This window comes from Mustelus asterias, chromosome 5, assembly GCF_964213995.1.
Source record: "Mustelus asterias chromosome 5, sMusAst1.hap1.1, whole genome shotgun sequence".
In the NCBI taxonomy this organism is placed as follows: Eukaryota; Metazoa; Chordata; class Chondrichthyes; order Carcharhiniformes; family Triakidae; genus Mustelus; species Mustelus asterias.
The window spans coordinates 72735676-72751329 of record NC_135805.1 but is presented as its reverse complement, the minus strand read 5'-3'; the positions used below and the strand labels follow the sequence as shown (position 1 = coordinate 72751329).

At 40.7% G+C, this 15654-nt stretch overlaps 1 protein-coding gene across 50 annotated transcripts in view; it reads left to right on the top strand.

The window, feature by feature from the left end:
- trdn (triadin) overlaps nucleotides 1-15654 on the top strand; it is a 452817-nt gene that overhangs the window by 270098 nt on the left and 167065 nt on the right. For 48 of the 50 annotated variants that reach the window (XM_078212798.1, XM_078212806.1, XM_078212805.1 and 45 more), the window contains 5 exons: nucleotides 2587-2613; nucleotides 5201-5227; nucleotides 6883-6909; nucleotides 10052-10096; nucleotides 15418-15456. In XM_078212798.1, the coding sequence (XP_078068924.1) occupies nucleotides 2587-2613; nucleotides 5201-5227; nucleotides 6883-6909; nucleotides 10052-10096; nucleotides 15418-15456 (165 nt within the window). The remainder of the gene's footprint in view (nucleotides 1-2586; nucleotides 2614-5200; nucleotides 5228-6882; nucleotides 6910-10051; nucleotides 10097-15417; nucleotides 15457-15654) is intronic. The other 2 variants (XM_078212796.1, XM_078212771.1) reach the window with 1 other exon arrangement.

The window sequence follows — 15654 nt, the reverse complement described above, 5'->3', positions numbered from 1 at the left end:
GCGTATAACGGTTAATGGTCTGACTGTAGTCGATGACCATCCGAGGTTTGTTCCCGCTTTTAACCACCACGACCTGCGCTCTCCACGGACTAGCACTGGCCTGTATGATCCCTTCCTTGAGGAGCCGCTGAACCTCAGATCTGATAAAGATCCGGTCTTCAGCGCTGTAACGCCTACTCTTAGTAGCGATGGGCTTGCAGCCTGGTACCAGATTCTTAAATAAAGAAGGTGTGGTGATTTTTAGTGTGGAGAGATTGCATGCGGGGCGCTTTGGGCAATTTGGAGGCTGCGGCTGATTCCCTACTGCCAGTGAAGGGAGTGGCCCACCGTACTGTAGGATCACACTCTTCATGTGGACCATAAAGTTTAGTCTGAGGAGAATTGACGCACAAAGGTGCGGTAACACAAGGAGCCTGTATCGCTCGTAAATTGTGCCCTGCACCTCTAGGGTTACCATACAACGTCCTTGGATCGGTACAGACCGGGACCGTGATGCCATGGAAATTGTCTGCTTGGCAGGTAGAACCCGGAGTCCACACCTTTTTGCAGTGTCAGGGTGAATAAAACTCTCAGTGCTCCCACTGTCAAACAGACAATACACAGTACGACCATTTACCTTGATGTTCATCATGGAATTATCAAGCCTGTGATGCTTTGTCTGGTCCAGAGAGATCGACGCCACCGTTGGCCCCTGGGCGTCACTGCATGCAGCCGAGGTTGATGCTGAGGACCCCTGCTGGTCGCTCCTAGTCGTCGTTGACCATGATGGCCGCCCCCATGAATCGCACGTGGGTGAGGGCGCCAAACGTAGCGACTCCTGGTGGTCTTCCTCCTCCTCCATCAGCCACGATGGCACCGTCCTGGATTCGCACGTGGTCGGACCTCGTGGGTACTGCGACGCCGAAGGAGATTGTCTCCGCTCTGGAGGGTCACAGGCTGCACTGCTGTTTTTGGGCTTTGACCTGCAAACTTTAGCATAGTGCCCCTTTTTACCACACTGGCTGCAGTTCGCCGTTTTTGCAGGACACTGTTGCCGTGAATGCTTGGCTCCGCCGCAAAAATAGCATCGCTGGCCGCCTGGAGCTGCCGCAGTCGTCGGATCGATATGGGAGCGCGAGCCCGTGGGGCGAGGAGGAATTTGTGCTTGCTCTTGCCACGTTGTCTCCACGTGGTCTTCGGGGTACAGAGCCAAGCTTTTCGACGCTGCCTCCAGCATCTCAGCCATCTCCATCGCTTGGGTCAGGTTGAGGTTCCCTTTCTCCAATAGCTTAAGCCGGATGTACGAGGACCCTACCCCTGCTACAAACGCATCTCGGGCGAGGTCGTACATGTACTGCTCAGCTGACACAGCTTTGCAGTCGCAGCCCCTGGCAAGCTGCAAGAGCTCATTGGCGTAGTCCTCCATGGTTTCGCCCGACTGCCGACGTCGTGTAGCGAGGAGGTAACGAGCGTGGATCTCGTTGGGTGGTCTCGTGTATCATTTCTTCAAGAGCTCGATGGCCCTCGGGTAAGTGGTGGCCGCACGAATCGCAAGATAAATCGTGTCGCTTACCCTCGCGTGGAGGACCTGGAGTTTGTCGTCGTCTGTAGTAACAGCTGCAGAGGCTGCCAGGTAGTCTTCGAAACACTTCCACCAGTGGTCGAAGGTGTTAGCGGCACCGACCGCACGTGGGTCCAGCGCCAGACGCTCTGGTTTTAATATTTGTTCCATACTCCCTTTTTACTGTTGAGAGTTTTATGTTTGCTAATAAAATTGATGCGCGACAATCAAGCACGTGGAACAAGGCTTCAGCTATTGAAGGCTTTTATTAGCAAACAATGGAACTAACTAACACGAGTACACCAGTTCAGACTGGAGGGGTCCCGCCGGAGCAGAGGGTCTTATACCTCTCCCCAGGAGGCGGGGCCCGACCGGGATGTGCCATAACAACATTTACCACAGGTAAACACCCTAACCCAACAACATTATACAACCCCCACAGTGGCAACACCCTAACCCAACAGTAACATAGAAACAACCCACAGTGGTAACCAACGATGGTTCACCACAGCATGCTCCTTGTGAATATGATCAAATCTCGCTGAAAGAAAATCAGCATCCAATCACAAGACTTACTTTGTTAACACAGATCAAATGCAAAACTTGATCTCAAAAGAAAACCTTGCATTTATTTTGTGCCTTCCACAATCTTAGGACACCTCAAGTGTTTCAGAGCAAAGAAATAACTTGAAGTGTCATCACTGCTGTAATAATAAACAGTTATACATTCATGGGACATCTATATAACATTGCTGCTCAAAATATTCTGACACCGAGAGTTAATTACACTCGCAAGGAAAATTCAGAACTAATCCATTAAAATTTTCCTAAATTCAAATGGTAATTTTATCAATCCCTGATACAACTTGAACCACCTTCTATGTTCCACATATGCAATTAATAATTCCATTGCTTTTACAATACAGCTATTGATCTCTCTTCCATAATAGTTAAAAACATTCCAAAAGTTAGACTGGTTAAAAAGTTCAGTGGTACTATTTTCTAGCCATCACCCTGATATGTATGTTTTCTACTTTGTATCACAGCTAAACCTGCAAAAAAGAGAGCACCAGGTGAGTGTGATGGACCTGAGGCAGTTCATTTTTAAAATGTTCTTTTGTTCTTTTAAGGATTGTGGATGTCGCTGGCAAAGCCAGAACTTTTTGCCCATATCTAATTGCCCTTGAACTGAACTTCTTGTTGGGTTGTTTCAGATGACAGTTAAGAGATAACCACGTTGCTATTGGTCTGGGGTCACATGTAGATAAATGAGTTCAGGATGGCAGATTTCAGATCTCCTTCCCTAAAGTATATTGACGAACCAGGTGGGTTTTTACCAAGAAGCAATTATGGTTCACATAATCACCATTACTAAGACTAGCTTTATATTTTAGTGAATCTATGGAATTTTTTTTACCACAGAGGGCTGTAGAGGCAGGATCATTAGATATGTGCAAGGTTGAAATGGACAAGTTTTTAATCAGTTAGGGAATTAAGGGTTATGGGGTTAAGGCGGGAAAGTTGGGTGAAGAATAATCATATCAAATCAGTCGTGATCTCAGAATACTACACTGCAGAAGAGGTCCTTCAGCCCATCGAGCCTGCACCGATGCATGAAATGCCCTGACCTGCCCACCAAATTCCACTTGCCGGCACCTGGCCCATAACCTTGAATGTTATGGCATGCCAAGTACTCATCCAGATACTTTTTAAAGGATGTGAGGCATCCTGCCTCCACCACCCTCCCAGGCAGAGCATTCCAGATCATCACCACCCTCTGGGCAAAAAGGTTTTTCCTCAAATCCCCCCCTGAACCTCCCTTCCCTCACTTTTAGTTTGTGTCCCTCATAACTGGCCCTTCAACTAAGGGGAACAGCTGTTCCCTATCTACCCTGTCCATGCCCCTCATAATTGTGAACACCTCATTCTCATTAAATGATGGAGCAGCCTTGATGGGCCAAATAGACTATGGTCAAATAGCTCCTATGTCTAATAGTCTTTATAGTTTTCAGATTTTATTAATTGTTTGAATTTAAATTCCATTACCCAAGTTCCCAGATAATTAGTCCAGGCATCTGGATTACAAGCCCAGTGATATTACCATTATGCCACCACTTCATTGTGAATGATCATGATATTTATTTCTTACTCTCTGTCATAGAACATATGGGATTAATAAACAAATTTTCTTGTGACAAACTGTTCAGCTTATTTTCATACAGCAGCTTCAGATGCTTGGATTTTCAGCTGGCTTCTCTCCAATTTGGTGGTGCTAATCAAAAAAGTGGCCATGTGTAATGGAATGGAAATCCATAGCACCCACATGCTACCAGCTGCCACCAATTCCATTTTCATTGTCATTAACAGTGACCAAAATCAGTGAGAATATGCAAATTACACCAACGTGAAGTATTAATGTCTCGTGTCAAATATCACATCATTTCCGCCTCATTTTCATTCATGGCTTATCAGAGTTGATAGGCGTAACTGAGAAAGCAGGAACTATTTGAAAGAATGTAACTTGGACCTTTAGATGTGCTGTCACAGGTTATTTCTCGACCAGTTAGTTTTATGTTGTTGCCAACTCACATTGTTCAGATTTATCTTTAAGAATAGGCAAGAAATTGGCTTAAGTGTAGAATAGAATGAATGCCAATTGGAGGAGTTAATGGTGGGATAGAACTAAAGGCCGTTGAGAAGTTGATGCAGGAACAATTGCTGTTTCAGATTTAAATGTACAACATGGAACTTGAATGCGAATTGTTCAAAATTGCAGAAGGTACCAAACTCGGAGAAGCAGCAGCAGTTCACAAATTATAGAATGATTTAGATGGAACACACATATGAGGGGAATAAAATAAAATTTGAATTTAAGACTTAAAAATGCTTAATTTTACACACACGAAGAAAAGTAAGTGAAAGGTATATGCATAATTAAGGATGGAGCTAACAGACAAAGGAATCTTAGATCACTCAATCTATTCAACTAATACCGAGAAGTAGTCAACAAAGCAAAGACAATTCTGAAGTCCATAGCCAAAACAGTAAAGTATAATACAGAGGAAATTGGGATCAAACTATATAAAGCTCTAGTCGGAATGCACCTTGAGCATTGTGTCCATTTCCTGCAAATTAAACACATTACTCAATGTTTTTCACAATTTTGATGAAGGGGCAACGCTCCCAAAGCTTGTGCTGCCAAATAAACCTGTTGGACTTTAACCTGGTGTTGTGAGACTTCTTACTGTGCCTACCCCAGTCCAATGCTGGCATCTCCACATCATGGTTTCTCAATTTTGACAGAGGAATGACGTAAGGTAGATCCCTCGTGTCAAAAATCTGAGTTATCAGGAAAGTCTGATCAGGAAGTGATCCTTTAGAGGTTGACAAGATAGTTCAGAGGACTGGACAAAGTAAATTTGGAGGTTGAAATAACAAGAGAAAGATAAGACAACATTGGACAGAAAACTATTAGACATAAAGGCTGATAGGTTTCCAGCACCAGATGGCCTGCATCCTCAGGTCTTCAAATTTGGAGTTTCCTGGGTGGCTGAAGAGCCTGCCTTATCCGTCCATTGTGATCTTCTGTTTCACTTTATAACAGACAAATCTTTATCCATATTTCCTGTGCAATTGTAATTGCTGTTTTTGTATTTGCAGCTAAGCCGACAAAAGACAAAGCACCAGGTTAGTTTTTCATAGGAAATATTTAGTTCTTCAATTATTTATATGTAACTCATTTATTCTAAGTTGTTTTATTGAAGACAAAATGTTCAAGCCCTAAGCATTTTGGCATGAGATAGCTGGCTGAAAGCTTGGATAGAGAGTTTCATTTTGAGAAGAATTTTGAAAGTGAGGAGAAAGATACGAATGTTGAGGTTATTGGGGATGGAGGTCCCCAATGACTAGGTGACAAAAGCTTTGCAGATGAAGATCCACGATGGTTGAGGGCACAGAGATGATGGAAGAATGAAGAGGTCTGGTAGGCTCAGTCCATATATAGATTTGAAGACTTTTCAGTCCAATCTTTTGGGGAATAGAGAACCAGAATACGCCAATAAAGGCTTGTGAGCAGGGTTTACAAAATAGGCTGCGGACATTGGAGACCTGTATAATGATTTTATGAGAAAGGAAGGTTAGGGACGCCACTGAAAAGGACATTGAAAAAATCATTTTTTTATGTTATTCAGCAACAGTGGGCATAAGTTAGCAATGAAAATATGGAAACAGCCTTGGTAATTGGCAGGGTAGTGACTTTGAAGGTCAGCCTTCTGTTGATTGTGTGCTCCCTGGCTAGGCTTGATGGAGCAGGGAGGGAATGAATAATGTTTATAGGTAAGGAGTTTAAACTTGTAGCTTCAGACTTTCCAATGTTGAGTTGGAGGAAATTCTGGATCATCCACAACATATGATCTTAACAGCACAGTGTTGCCCATGAAGGGGAAGGGGCCAATTAAAATCATGGAGTTGTAGAGCTGATTGCTTTCAGCAAATATATGGAAGCTATGTTTACAGGTGATGCCATTGAGGGACAACAATCAAATGAAAAAGAGTTCAAAAATGATTCATTTGAGAACTCCAGAGATGGCAATGCAGGAACTGGAAAGTTTGCGGAGTTGTACCAGCTGAATTGCTACATATAGGAGAGAAGCCCCATGAGGGAGGTGGACCACAGAGGAGAGGTATTGGAGGACTACACCATGATCAACTATATTGAATATCACAGATCGGTCAAGGAGGACAAACAGGGACAATTCTTCATAGTCAGGATTGCAATAGATATTACTGGTAGCTTTGGGCAGGGTTAAACCATACTGTAACTATTTCAACAAAGATTTTCAGATGAATTGATCATGCAGGAGAGAGATGATGCATTCAATGACCTTTGATGAGAAAATGAGGTTGGAGACCGGACAGTGGAAACATTGGGCCAAATTCTCCCCTTTTAAAGCTAAGGGCTCATGCTAGTGGGAAAACCGGAATGTCTCCTGTTCATGTTGGCAGCATTCTTCAGGTGGGAAGACTAAGGGAATTGGAAGTCCATGTCACAGTTTAACTTAATGAGACTCTGTGCTGTGATTTGATCCACTGAATGTGCAATTCACCAGTTGTCTCTCTATATGATTACTATATATAATAGATCCAGGCATGAGAGAGTTGTCACCCAGCTCAGAGTACATTCTTTGGAAATTATTTCTCAAATGAAAGGAATTTCACAATCTTGCAAAATGTCTTCCGCTATCAGATATCCTGGTCCAGGTGCCATTTAAAATGGTTTGAGTAAGGAACTATTTGTTTTTGGTAGGAATCATTCCTTACTCTATAATCATTTAATTTTTCAGCCAAACGTGAAGAAGTTGAAAAAGCAAGTATGTGCCATATGAAACTTTTGCTTGGCTCACTTCTTTGACAAAATAAAAGCTGCACTAATAACAGGCATTAATATGTGCTTTAGTTTTCTCTCCAGTTATGAGCTGTATTTCAGGAACCACCTGTTTGGCTTAAAATTTAATTTAGCTGAGATGGTGAATGATAATCTGGCACTTCATACTTGCATGCCTTACAGGAGAGATTAGCTGACTCCACAGTGTGGAGTTCAACCTTGGCTAAGTTGCATAGCGCTTAAAAGAATGTCAAACAAAATGTTTAGCTCAAAATGCAGCAAAAATGTCCAGAAAAGAGCTCGTAGAGTCATTCTTGATCCTGATTACCATAGTTACTTGGATGCTGTACATAATTGTGGTCTGGAATCACTTGAGAATAGATGGGATCAACTCTGCTGTTCTTTTGAAAAATTGCTGCTGAGCCTCAATGTCACTACTTGGTACCTGCAGACAGATCTCATAGTGGCTACCAGCTACAGAATTGCAAACCAACTGAATTAAAATGCAAGATGACAAGGTTTAAGAATGGTTCAACGCTCATCCACAGAATGAATAAACTCTAATTGACTATTAAAGGTTGAATCCTGACAACATAAAAACCCTTTTACTTTAGTCTGCCTTTCCTATCATTTCTTGTCTTTTATATTTTGGGAAAAATTATTGATTGTTAAACTTACCTCAGTTTGGCTCTTGGCTATGGTGGAAGTTGATTTTAAATAAATAAATTCTTTGATAATGACAAGATGCTGATCCAAACTTTTCGTTTGCAGGTACTTACATCACAATGGTTGTTTTCTATTTAAATATGGTATTGTTAACAAAGAATCATAGAATGGTTACAGCACAGAATGAGGCCATTTGGCTCATTGTGTCTCTGCCATTTCAGTGCAAGAACCATTAACCTAGTGCCACTCCAAAGCTTTTTCCCCATAGCCATGCAAATCTTTCTACTGTTGTTCTATTAATGCAAACATGATTCCTGGGTTTTTCATGCTTCCTTCCTGAGCTAACACATCTTAATGTGTACTATGTACACTGTATGTGTATTGTACACTATACCATCTCCTTTTTATATAAAGAGTGTTGCGTAATCTCTCATTCTATTCTTTTTAGTCAATCAAAGCTCAATGAATTTGTTAATACTGCTGGTTAAAATCATTCCCACTTCCTGTCTATTTTCATAAATGGCTTTTGTTAAAGTAAGTGAAAATAAATCTTTAACCTTAATTTTTCTGACTCATCTTTTGGAAGTTAAAATCAAGACAGAAAAATCTTCTCACTTTCCCTATAAGTTCAAAAGTCCAACAGAAGTTATAAGGCTAACCCTAAAATATTGGCTGGAAATTTTTGTTTTGAGTTCATAAGCTGTACTCAAACCATTGATTTGTAAACATTTCTTTTTAATAAGTGTTAAGTTTGATGTTGGGAGAAATTAGTCATCATGGTGCTTATTTTCTGGATGGAAATTAGTCATCATGGTGCTTATTTTCTGGATGGAAAATTAGAGTAAAAATGATCAATTTGGCAAGGACATCCCTAGGGCACCTGTAAGACAACGAACAAATTGGACAATTTTCTGGTGCAGTAAACAGTGAGCTAAAACAGACCCTTGCAAATGTGAATAAGGGGCCTAACACCTGTTCTGGGCTCTTTTGGATCCATTGGGCTGCCTTGTTAGATTTTCTAGGTTTGGAATCAGGTGTTTGCCACCAATGGAAGAAAAGTGTCTCAACTGACCAGCAATTAACAAGAATTGCAGGATATTTCTATGGCTTATGTTAATATTATAAATACTAACTTGAAAAATCAGCAATCACCTTGCATCAAAACAGCTATACTAACTTGGCAATCTTTTGTCTGGCAATCCTAGATGGCTTTTTGTCTGCACGTATTTCATTGAAGACCTATTTTAAGGTGTTTTAATCTGTATTACTTAACAATGAAATAGATATAAGAACATAAGAACATAAGAAATAGGAGCAGGAGTAGGCCATCTAGCCCCTCGAGCCTGCCCCGCCATTCAATAAGATCATGGCTGATCTGAAGTGGATCAGTTCCACTTACCCGCCTGATCCCTATAACCCCTAATTTCCTTACCGATCAGGAATCCATCTATCCGTGATTTAAACATATTCAGCAAGGTAGCCTCCACCATTTCAGTGGGCAGAAAGTTCCAGAGATTCACCACCCTCTGAGAGAAGAAGTTCCTCCTCAACTCTGTCCTAAACTGACCCCCCTTTATTTTGAGGCTGTGCCCTCTAGTTCTAGCTTCCTTCCTAAGTGGAAAGAATCTCTCCACCTCTACCCTATCCAGCCCCTTCATTATCTTATAGGTCTCTATAAGATCCCCCCTCAGCTTTCTAAATTCCAACGAGTACAAACCCAATCTGCTCAGTCTCTCCCCATAATCAACACCTCTCATCTCTGGTATCAACCTGGTGAACCTTCTCTGCACTCCCTCCAAGGCCAATATATCCTTCCCCAAATAAGGGGACCAATACTGCACACAGTATTCCAGCTGCGGCCTCACCAATGCCCTGTACAGATGCAGCAAGACATCTCTGCTTTTATATTCTATCCATGATGTGGAGATGCCGGCGTTGGACTGGGGTAAACACAGTAAGAAGTTTAACAACACCAGGTTAAAGTCCAACAGGTTTATTTGGTAGCAAAAGCCACACAAGCTTTCGGAGCTGCAAGCCCCTTCTTCAGGTGAGTGGGAATTCTGTTCACAAACAGAGCATATAAAGACACAGACTTTATATTCTATCCCCCTTGCGATATAGGCCAACATCCCATTTGCCTTCTTGATAGGCCAGAATTCTCTGACCTTGCCCTCGGCTGGGGTTAACCGGTCCTGCTGCTGTGAATGGAGATTTGGCTGAGAGCCAAATTCTCCATTCCTGCTGGTAGCAGCAGCAAGATGTGCGAGACTGGAGAATTCCACATGGGACTGGCTAAGGATTCCAAATATTCAGTGGATCAATGTGAATTGAGCAGTAAAAATGGTAGAATGCCGGGGGCTGCGGACAGTTGTGGGGGGGGGGGGGGGGGGGTATTGTTAGATTTTACTTCCAATTAAGTAATTGGGTGATATATTTTAACATATTGATTATCATCTTTGCAGAACCTGTAAAACAGAAAACCACAGCCGTTGTTACAACGAAGAAAGGTAATCAATACCATTCCTCAGCAATCAATTCCCAAAGGAAATTATTTTCGCCCAAATATATTCTTTTTTCTCTGAAAATGACCGTTTCTCTTATTTTTGATCTGTCTGCATTCTGACATGATTAAAGCTTTCTTCATTGAATGCCAACTCGAAGCAATAAATTCCACTTACTTTGCAAGTAATATTATCAATTTATTATTCAGATCATAATTTTGTATAACACTTTGTGCCAATATTTTGTAATTAAACTGCTGATTCAAATATTTTTCACGAGCTTTCCAATGTATACGTTTGCCTGCCATGTTATTGTTGCAGACTTTCCACCAATGGTGGTGCTGTGCATCTTCATCCCATCTCTCAGTTCCCCTGTAATCTGGCCTCTTCAGCTTTGACAGATACTACAGTTAGCACGACCGAATCAGTTCCAGTTGATATTATTGTTTTTAGCTAATCAGAGTTATGATGCTGTGTAAGGGCATACCCAGGTTAGTACTACATGTTTTATGATCCTAGTACAGACCATTAACTTTTAAAAAGAGATTTGAATTCTCAGTGGCCAACTTACAGGAATCACATGACAAGCTTTCAATTGTTAGGACATCTATTGCAACTAAACATCTCTTAGTAGTCAACTACTAATTCAAATGATAGAATGGGTGTTTCTCATTAGTTTACTAATATAACTAATAACCCCATGGCATGTTTACACATTACGCTGCACCCTCCGAAGAACTGTAGTCCTGTTAGAATCCGTTCCAGAATTTCAACAGGTTATCCTCCCCCGTTACATTGGGCAACTCTTGCAGGGTCCCTTTTAAAGGTTCTTTCATTTAATCCAACTGAACATGGCCGAATAGTCTTCGAGCAGAAGGGCCAATAGACTTACAGTAACTTGTCAGTTTTTAAATCTCAACAAGGCTCATTTCTTCAAATGAGATGTCCATTCTCCCCAGCAATCTGCTCTCACAGCAATAGCTTCCCAGCATCGTCTTGTTCCCTGCTTCCACGGTCTCTAACTGATTGAGATTCTTTAAGTCTGCAAAAAGCAAGGCTTCTCCTTCTGCCACTGTAATTTGGTACGAAAACTGGTAGTTAGGTCTTAATAGGACTTGACCGTGGTCCCCAGTTCCCAAGTCAAGATCACAACAGCTTATCACCAGTCGGAGGCCACATATTCCTTTTTGCCTTGAATTAAAAGGGGCACTTTTAAAACATAACCATCTTATAAAACCTTGCACTCGTAACAACTGTCATAGGTCACACTTTCAGATCCATTTTCAAACTTAGCCAGAAAACTATTTTTAAGTTCGGGGGGGTGCGGGGGGTTGGGATTTCATTAAAGGTCTTGTTGACAAACGTGCATAAGGCCTGATTTTTAAAAATTATTTTCAAAGAAAGTAAGGAAAAAAAGTCAGCATTTGAAATGCAGGAACGGCATTTCCATAAAGAGCATGATTTTGGGACAAAACTTTATTTAAGTAGGAAAAGCTCTTTAAATTCCCAAAGCTAAGCATTTCATTTCCAATTCTGCCAAGATCTTTTTCCCAACCCCTCTGGGTGACAATTTAAAATTGATGACCCTTTATCACCAATTCCCTAACCAAAGGAAAGAGGTAATCTCAATTCACTCGACCAGAATCATTGATAACTATATTAAAGATAGAACAAGGCTATCCGTGCTTTCCATTACTATTGTAAATTCGACAGTGATTTCTCGATTCCATAAACTGTGGAAATCCAGAGGTTCCTGATGGAGGTCATTCACAGGATGCATTGCCACAGTCCTCACCGGCATATGTGAAATTAGGGTCCATGCACACTATTTCCTTGCCAAAAAAGACTAAGAAGTTTATTGCTGTTGCATTTAAAGTGAGTTTTAATAGCATGATAATGATAATTATTGCCAAACTATTTCTGTGGCCCCAAAAAAATTTTTTAAAGTCTCATTCTATCAGAAGAAAATTTATATCAGATGTTTTTTAAATTTTCCGACCTGTACTTTATCTCTGTCCCTTATTAATACCATAGGTATTTTATAATAATTTTTCTTTCTGTACATTATGTACATCTGCCGTAATTTATGTTTCTTGTTCTATACTTCCTGGTTTGGACTGTGTAAGTCTCAGTGAGAATTTTTAAATCTGATTGGTTGAAGAGGCTTTCTGTTTCTTGTCTTGCTGACAGACACCAAAGATGTATTGTAGATGGTGCTGCATTGAAACAGATGCTAAATTAGTGGAATCTCCACTTTTGACAAGTCCGCCAAAACTCTGTAGGCAATTGTCAGCAAGGTGAATGGCGAGTACTGGCCCTTTATGGCTAAGAGCAAAATCCAAGTTATACAAAAGGAAAGGAGAATTGAAACATACTGAGCTGGTCGGTTTAGCTCAAGTGGCTGAACAGTTGGTTTGTAATGCAGAGTGACACCAACAGCGCAGGCTCAATTCCCATGCCGGCTGAGGTTGACCATGAAGGCCTCGCCTTCTCAACCTTGCCCTTCATCTGAGAAATGGTGATCCTCAGGTAAAATCACCACCAGTCGGCTCTCCCCCTCAAAGGGTAGAGCAGCTTATAGTTATCTGGGACTATGGCGACTTTACCTTACCTAAACAATACATCAGCTTTGACGCCCAAAGCCAACAGACCAGCTGGTCCAAGAATGACTGAAGTCAGATGCTGGCACTGCCAGGGAGGATAATGCAGGGGAGGATGGAAGGCTGCTCCTTCACTCTGGGTGGCTATAATTCCCTGCATATTCCTGATACAGGTAGAGCTCTCTCTCTAGAGAGGCTGCCGTCAGATGCTGCTGTTGCTGTCATTCATTTGTTGAACCTGTTTGAAATCTGCTGACTTCATTGTGGATGTTCAGCTTCTTTAATTGAAAATTTGCAAAACATAAATTTTGTATTAGGAAGCCTACCCCTGCATGAGATTAAGTATTTAATTCTGTACGCATGTAATCTGCTGTATGAATATAGAGGTTATGGTGTTTGCATATTGGCAATTTATTTCCACCAGATAACTCATTCCAGTGGAAGCACATCCATAATACAAGTTGATTTCCTTGCTCCTGAATACTACAAATACAAATTTAAAATCACATACTGACAAATCTCACACATCTGTAATTTTACCAATCTGCCTGAGACCTCTTTTTTGATGTCGGGAGAAGACTTTAGTTAGGAAGTGGATGTTCTTCTAAATTTACAAATTATTACCACAACATAATGGGGTTCAAAGGATTTAATTGTTTTTATGTATAATGATAACCATTATACCAATAATTATGTATGTACAATGATAGCTGTTACTCATCATAGTACTTGAGTGACATAAGATAAAAACGATGGAGAATTCATTACATGAAAGGTTTTGAGCTTTTGGGATCAGCTGGCCAGAGCTTGTTGAATTGTTTATTCTTACTCCTTTCTTTCACTCTTACTCGTTAAGATATCTACATAATTCAAAGTGTATCCTAATTCTATTATTCACTTCATGAATTACAGTTTTAGCAAGAAGGCTTCACCTACACCTTCTCAAGGCTTTATCCTGACTGAGTTGCCAATCAAATCACCAATGTAGATGAGTTATTACTTGACTATTGCAGATGTGTCCTTGGAGGCGTTAATTTTGCTGCCGAGACAAAGAGAGCTTATAGCTGAATGTTTATCAGCTAAGGCCACTGTCTGGTAAACAAAACTGACTTCTCTAGCATTCTAACATAAACTCACTTTGCAGATAATAGGTAAATATTAAGAATGATTTTTTTATAGTATGTACCGATAGGCAAGAGCAAAAGGGCATCACTGAAGTATGAAAAATCAATAATCTGAGAATTCAACCCAACTAAATCTAAACTTGAATGCTGACAGAAGCACTTATTTATAGTTGCAAATGCTGCTGCTCAGGGTGTGAAGGGAAGTCAGCAGAATTCCCTCCCAAGGTGTTATGGCTTCATAGCGCACAGTTTTCTTATTGGTTTTGGACAACACTCTTGTTACTAAACAAACCTATAAAATACATTAGCATGGTAGCACAGTGGTTAGCACTACTGTCTCACAGCGCCAGGGACTCTGGTTCAATTCCAACATTGGGTCATTGTCTATGGAGTTTGCACGTTCTCCCCATATCTGCGTGGGTTTCCTCCGGGTGCTCTAGTTTCCTGCCACAGTCCAAAGATGTGCAGGTTAGGTGGATTGGCCATGCTAAGTTATACGTTGGTGTCAGGGGGGTTAACAGGGTAAATACATGGGGTTCTGGGGATAGGGACTGTAGGGATTCTATGATTCCAAAAGGGCATTTGATCTTAATTTAACAATGTGGGTTCTGTGAGTGTAGACTAATTGGAACTAACTCTCTGCATGAGATCAAATAGCTGCAGGATCTACTTAAGCTGACCTATTATTCCATTTTATGAATACACAGCTCTCAAGCTGGACTGTTCCAAATCAAGTGTGATTTTTGTGTGTGCACTGTATGCACATAAACATTTTTCTTTTGAGAAGGTCTATCACATGATCAAATTAATGTAATTCAACATAGTAGAACAGTAGAATGGCATTAAACAGCTTTTGTGACCAGAACAGGTTAAAATCTGACACTGCAATACTCAAATACGGGACTCTAAACCAAGCCCTGAGCTTTTCTTTGCACAGGGAGCAAACAACATGTTGTTACACCAAATTCACTACCACCTTTTTTTCAACATCTTATTCTTGCCAGTAATTGCTGCTTTAACAACTTAGTTGAGATCAGAACTCTCAGCATCAAATTGTGAAAATCATATTTCTATGCAAAATCAATACTTCCTATAATTCTTGGTGATAATTCTGAATCTGAAGAGAGAGCTTTTCAAACACAGGCATTGGTGAACTTAAATAGAGATATATAGGCCCAGAGGTTAAACAATTTGAGCTTCATCCCTGGTGCAGCAGTGCCAAGCTGGTACATAATGGGTACTGCATGTACAATGTGGACAATGTCAAGTACTTAGATACCATTTAGACATATTGCAGCATTCGAGTACTTGAGGCATGCTATGGGACTTCTGTTTCATTTATACAAAATGTGTGCATTTAACAAGCTTTGTTGATGCTATGTGCACAGGTTCTACTCGTACACACTTCCATATACCCTTCAGATTGGGAATAGAAAAGGCTTTAAACCTCTGCACCCAAAAATATGAGCTTGTACGCAAAACAATGCACATTGCGTGCTTCCAATTATAATATTAACCCCATGGTGTAGATTGTACTTGGTACATTTGAATAAGAATATCATGCATAAATAAATAAAACTAAACTTTTCTTGTTGTTTTATAGAATCAAAGAAAGAAAAGCCAAAGCTTGCTAAGGCCAAAGGTAGGTAAAGCTTTATCTGAAGCTGTCCTTAATAAGAGTTAAGGCAAGTTAGTCCCACACACGAGTAAACACAATATAATATTAGAATCAACAGGAACATAATTCAGACATAATATAAAAACAATGCTTTATTATAAGTACATTGGCTCACTTTGTAGATGAAAGTAAAAATAATTAAATGCACTTTCATGTTTTATA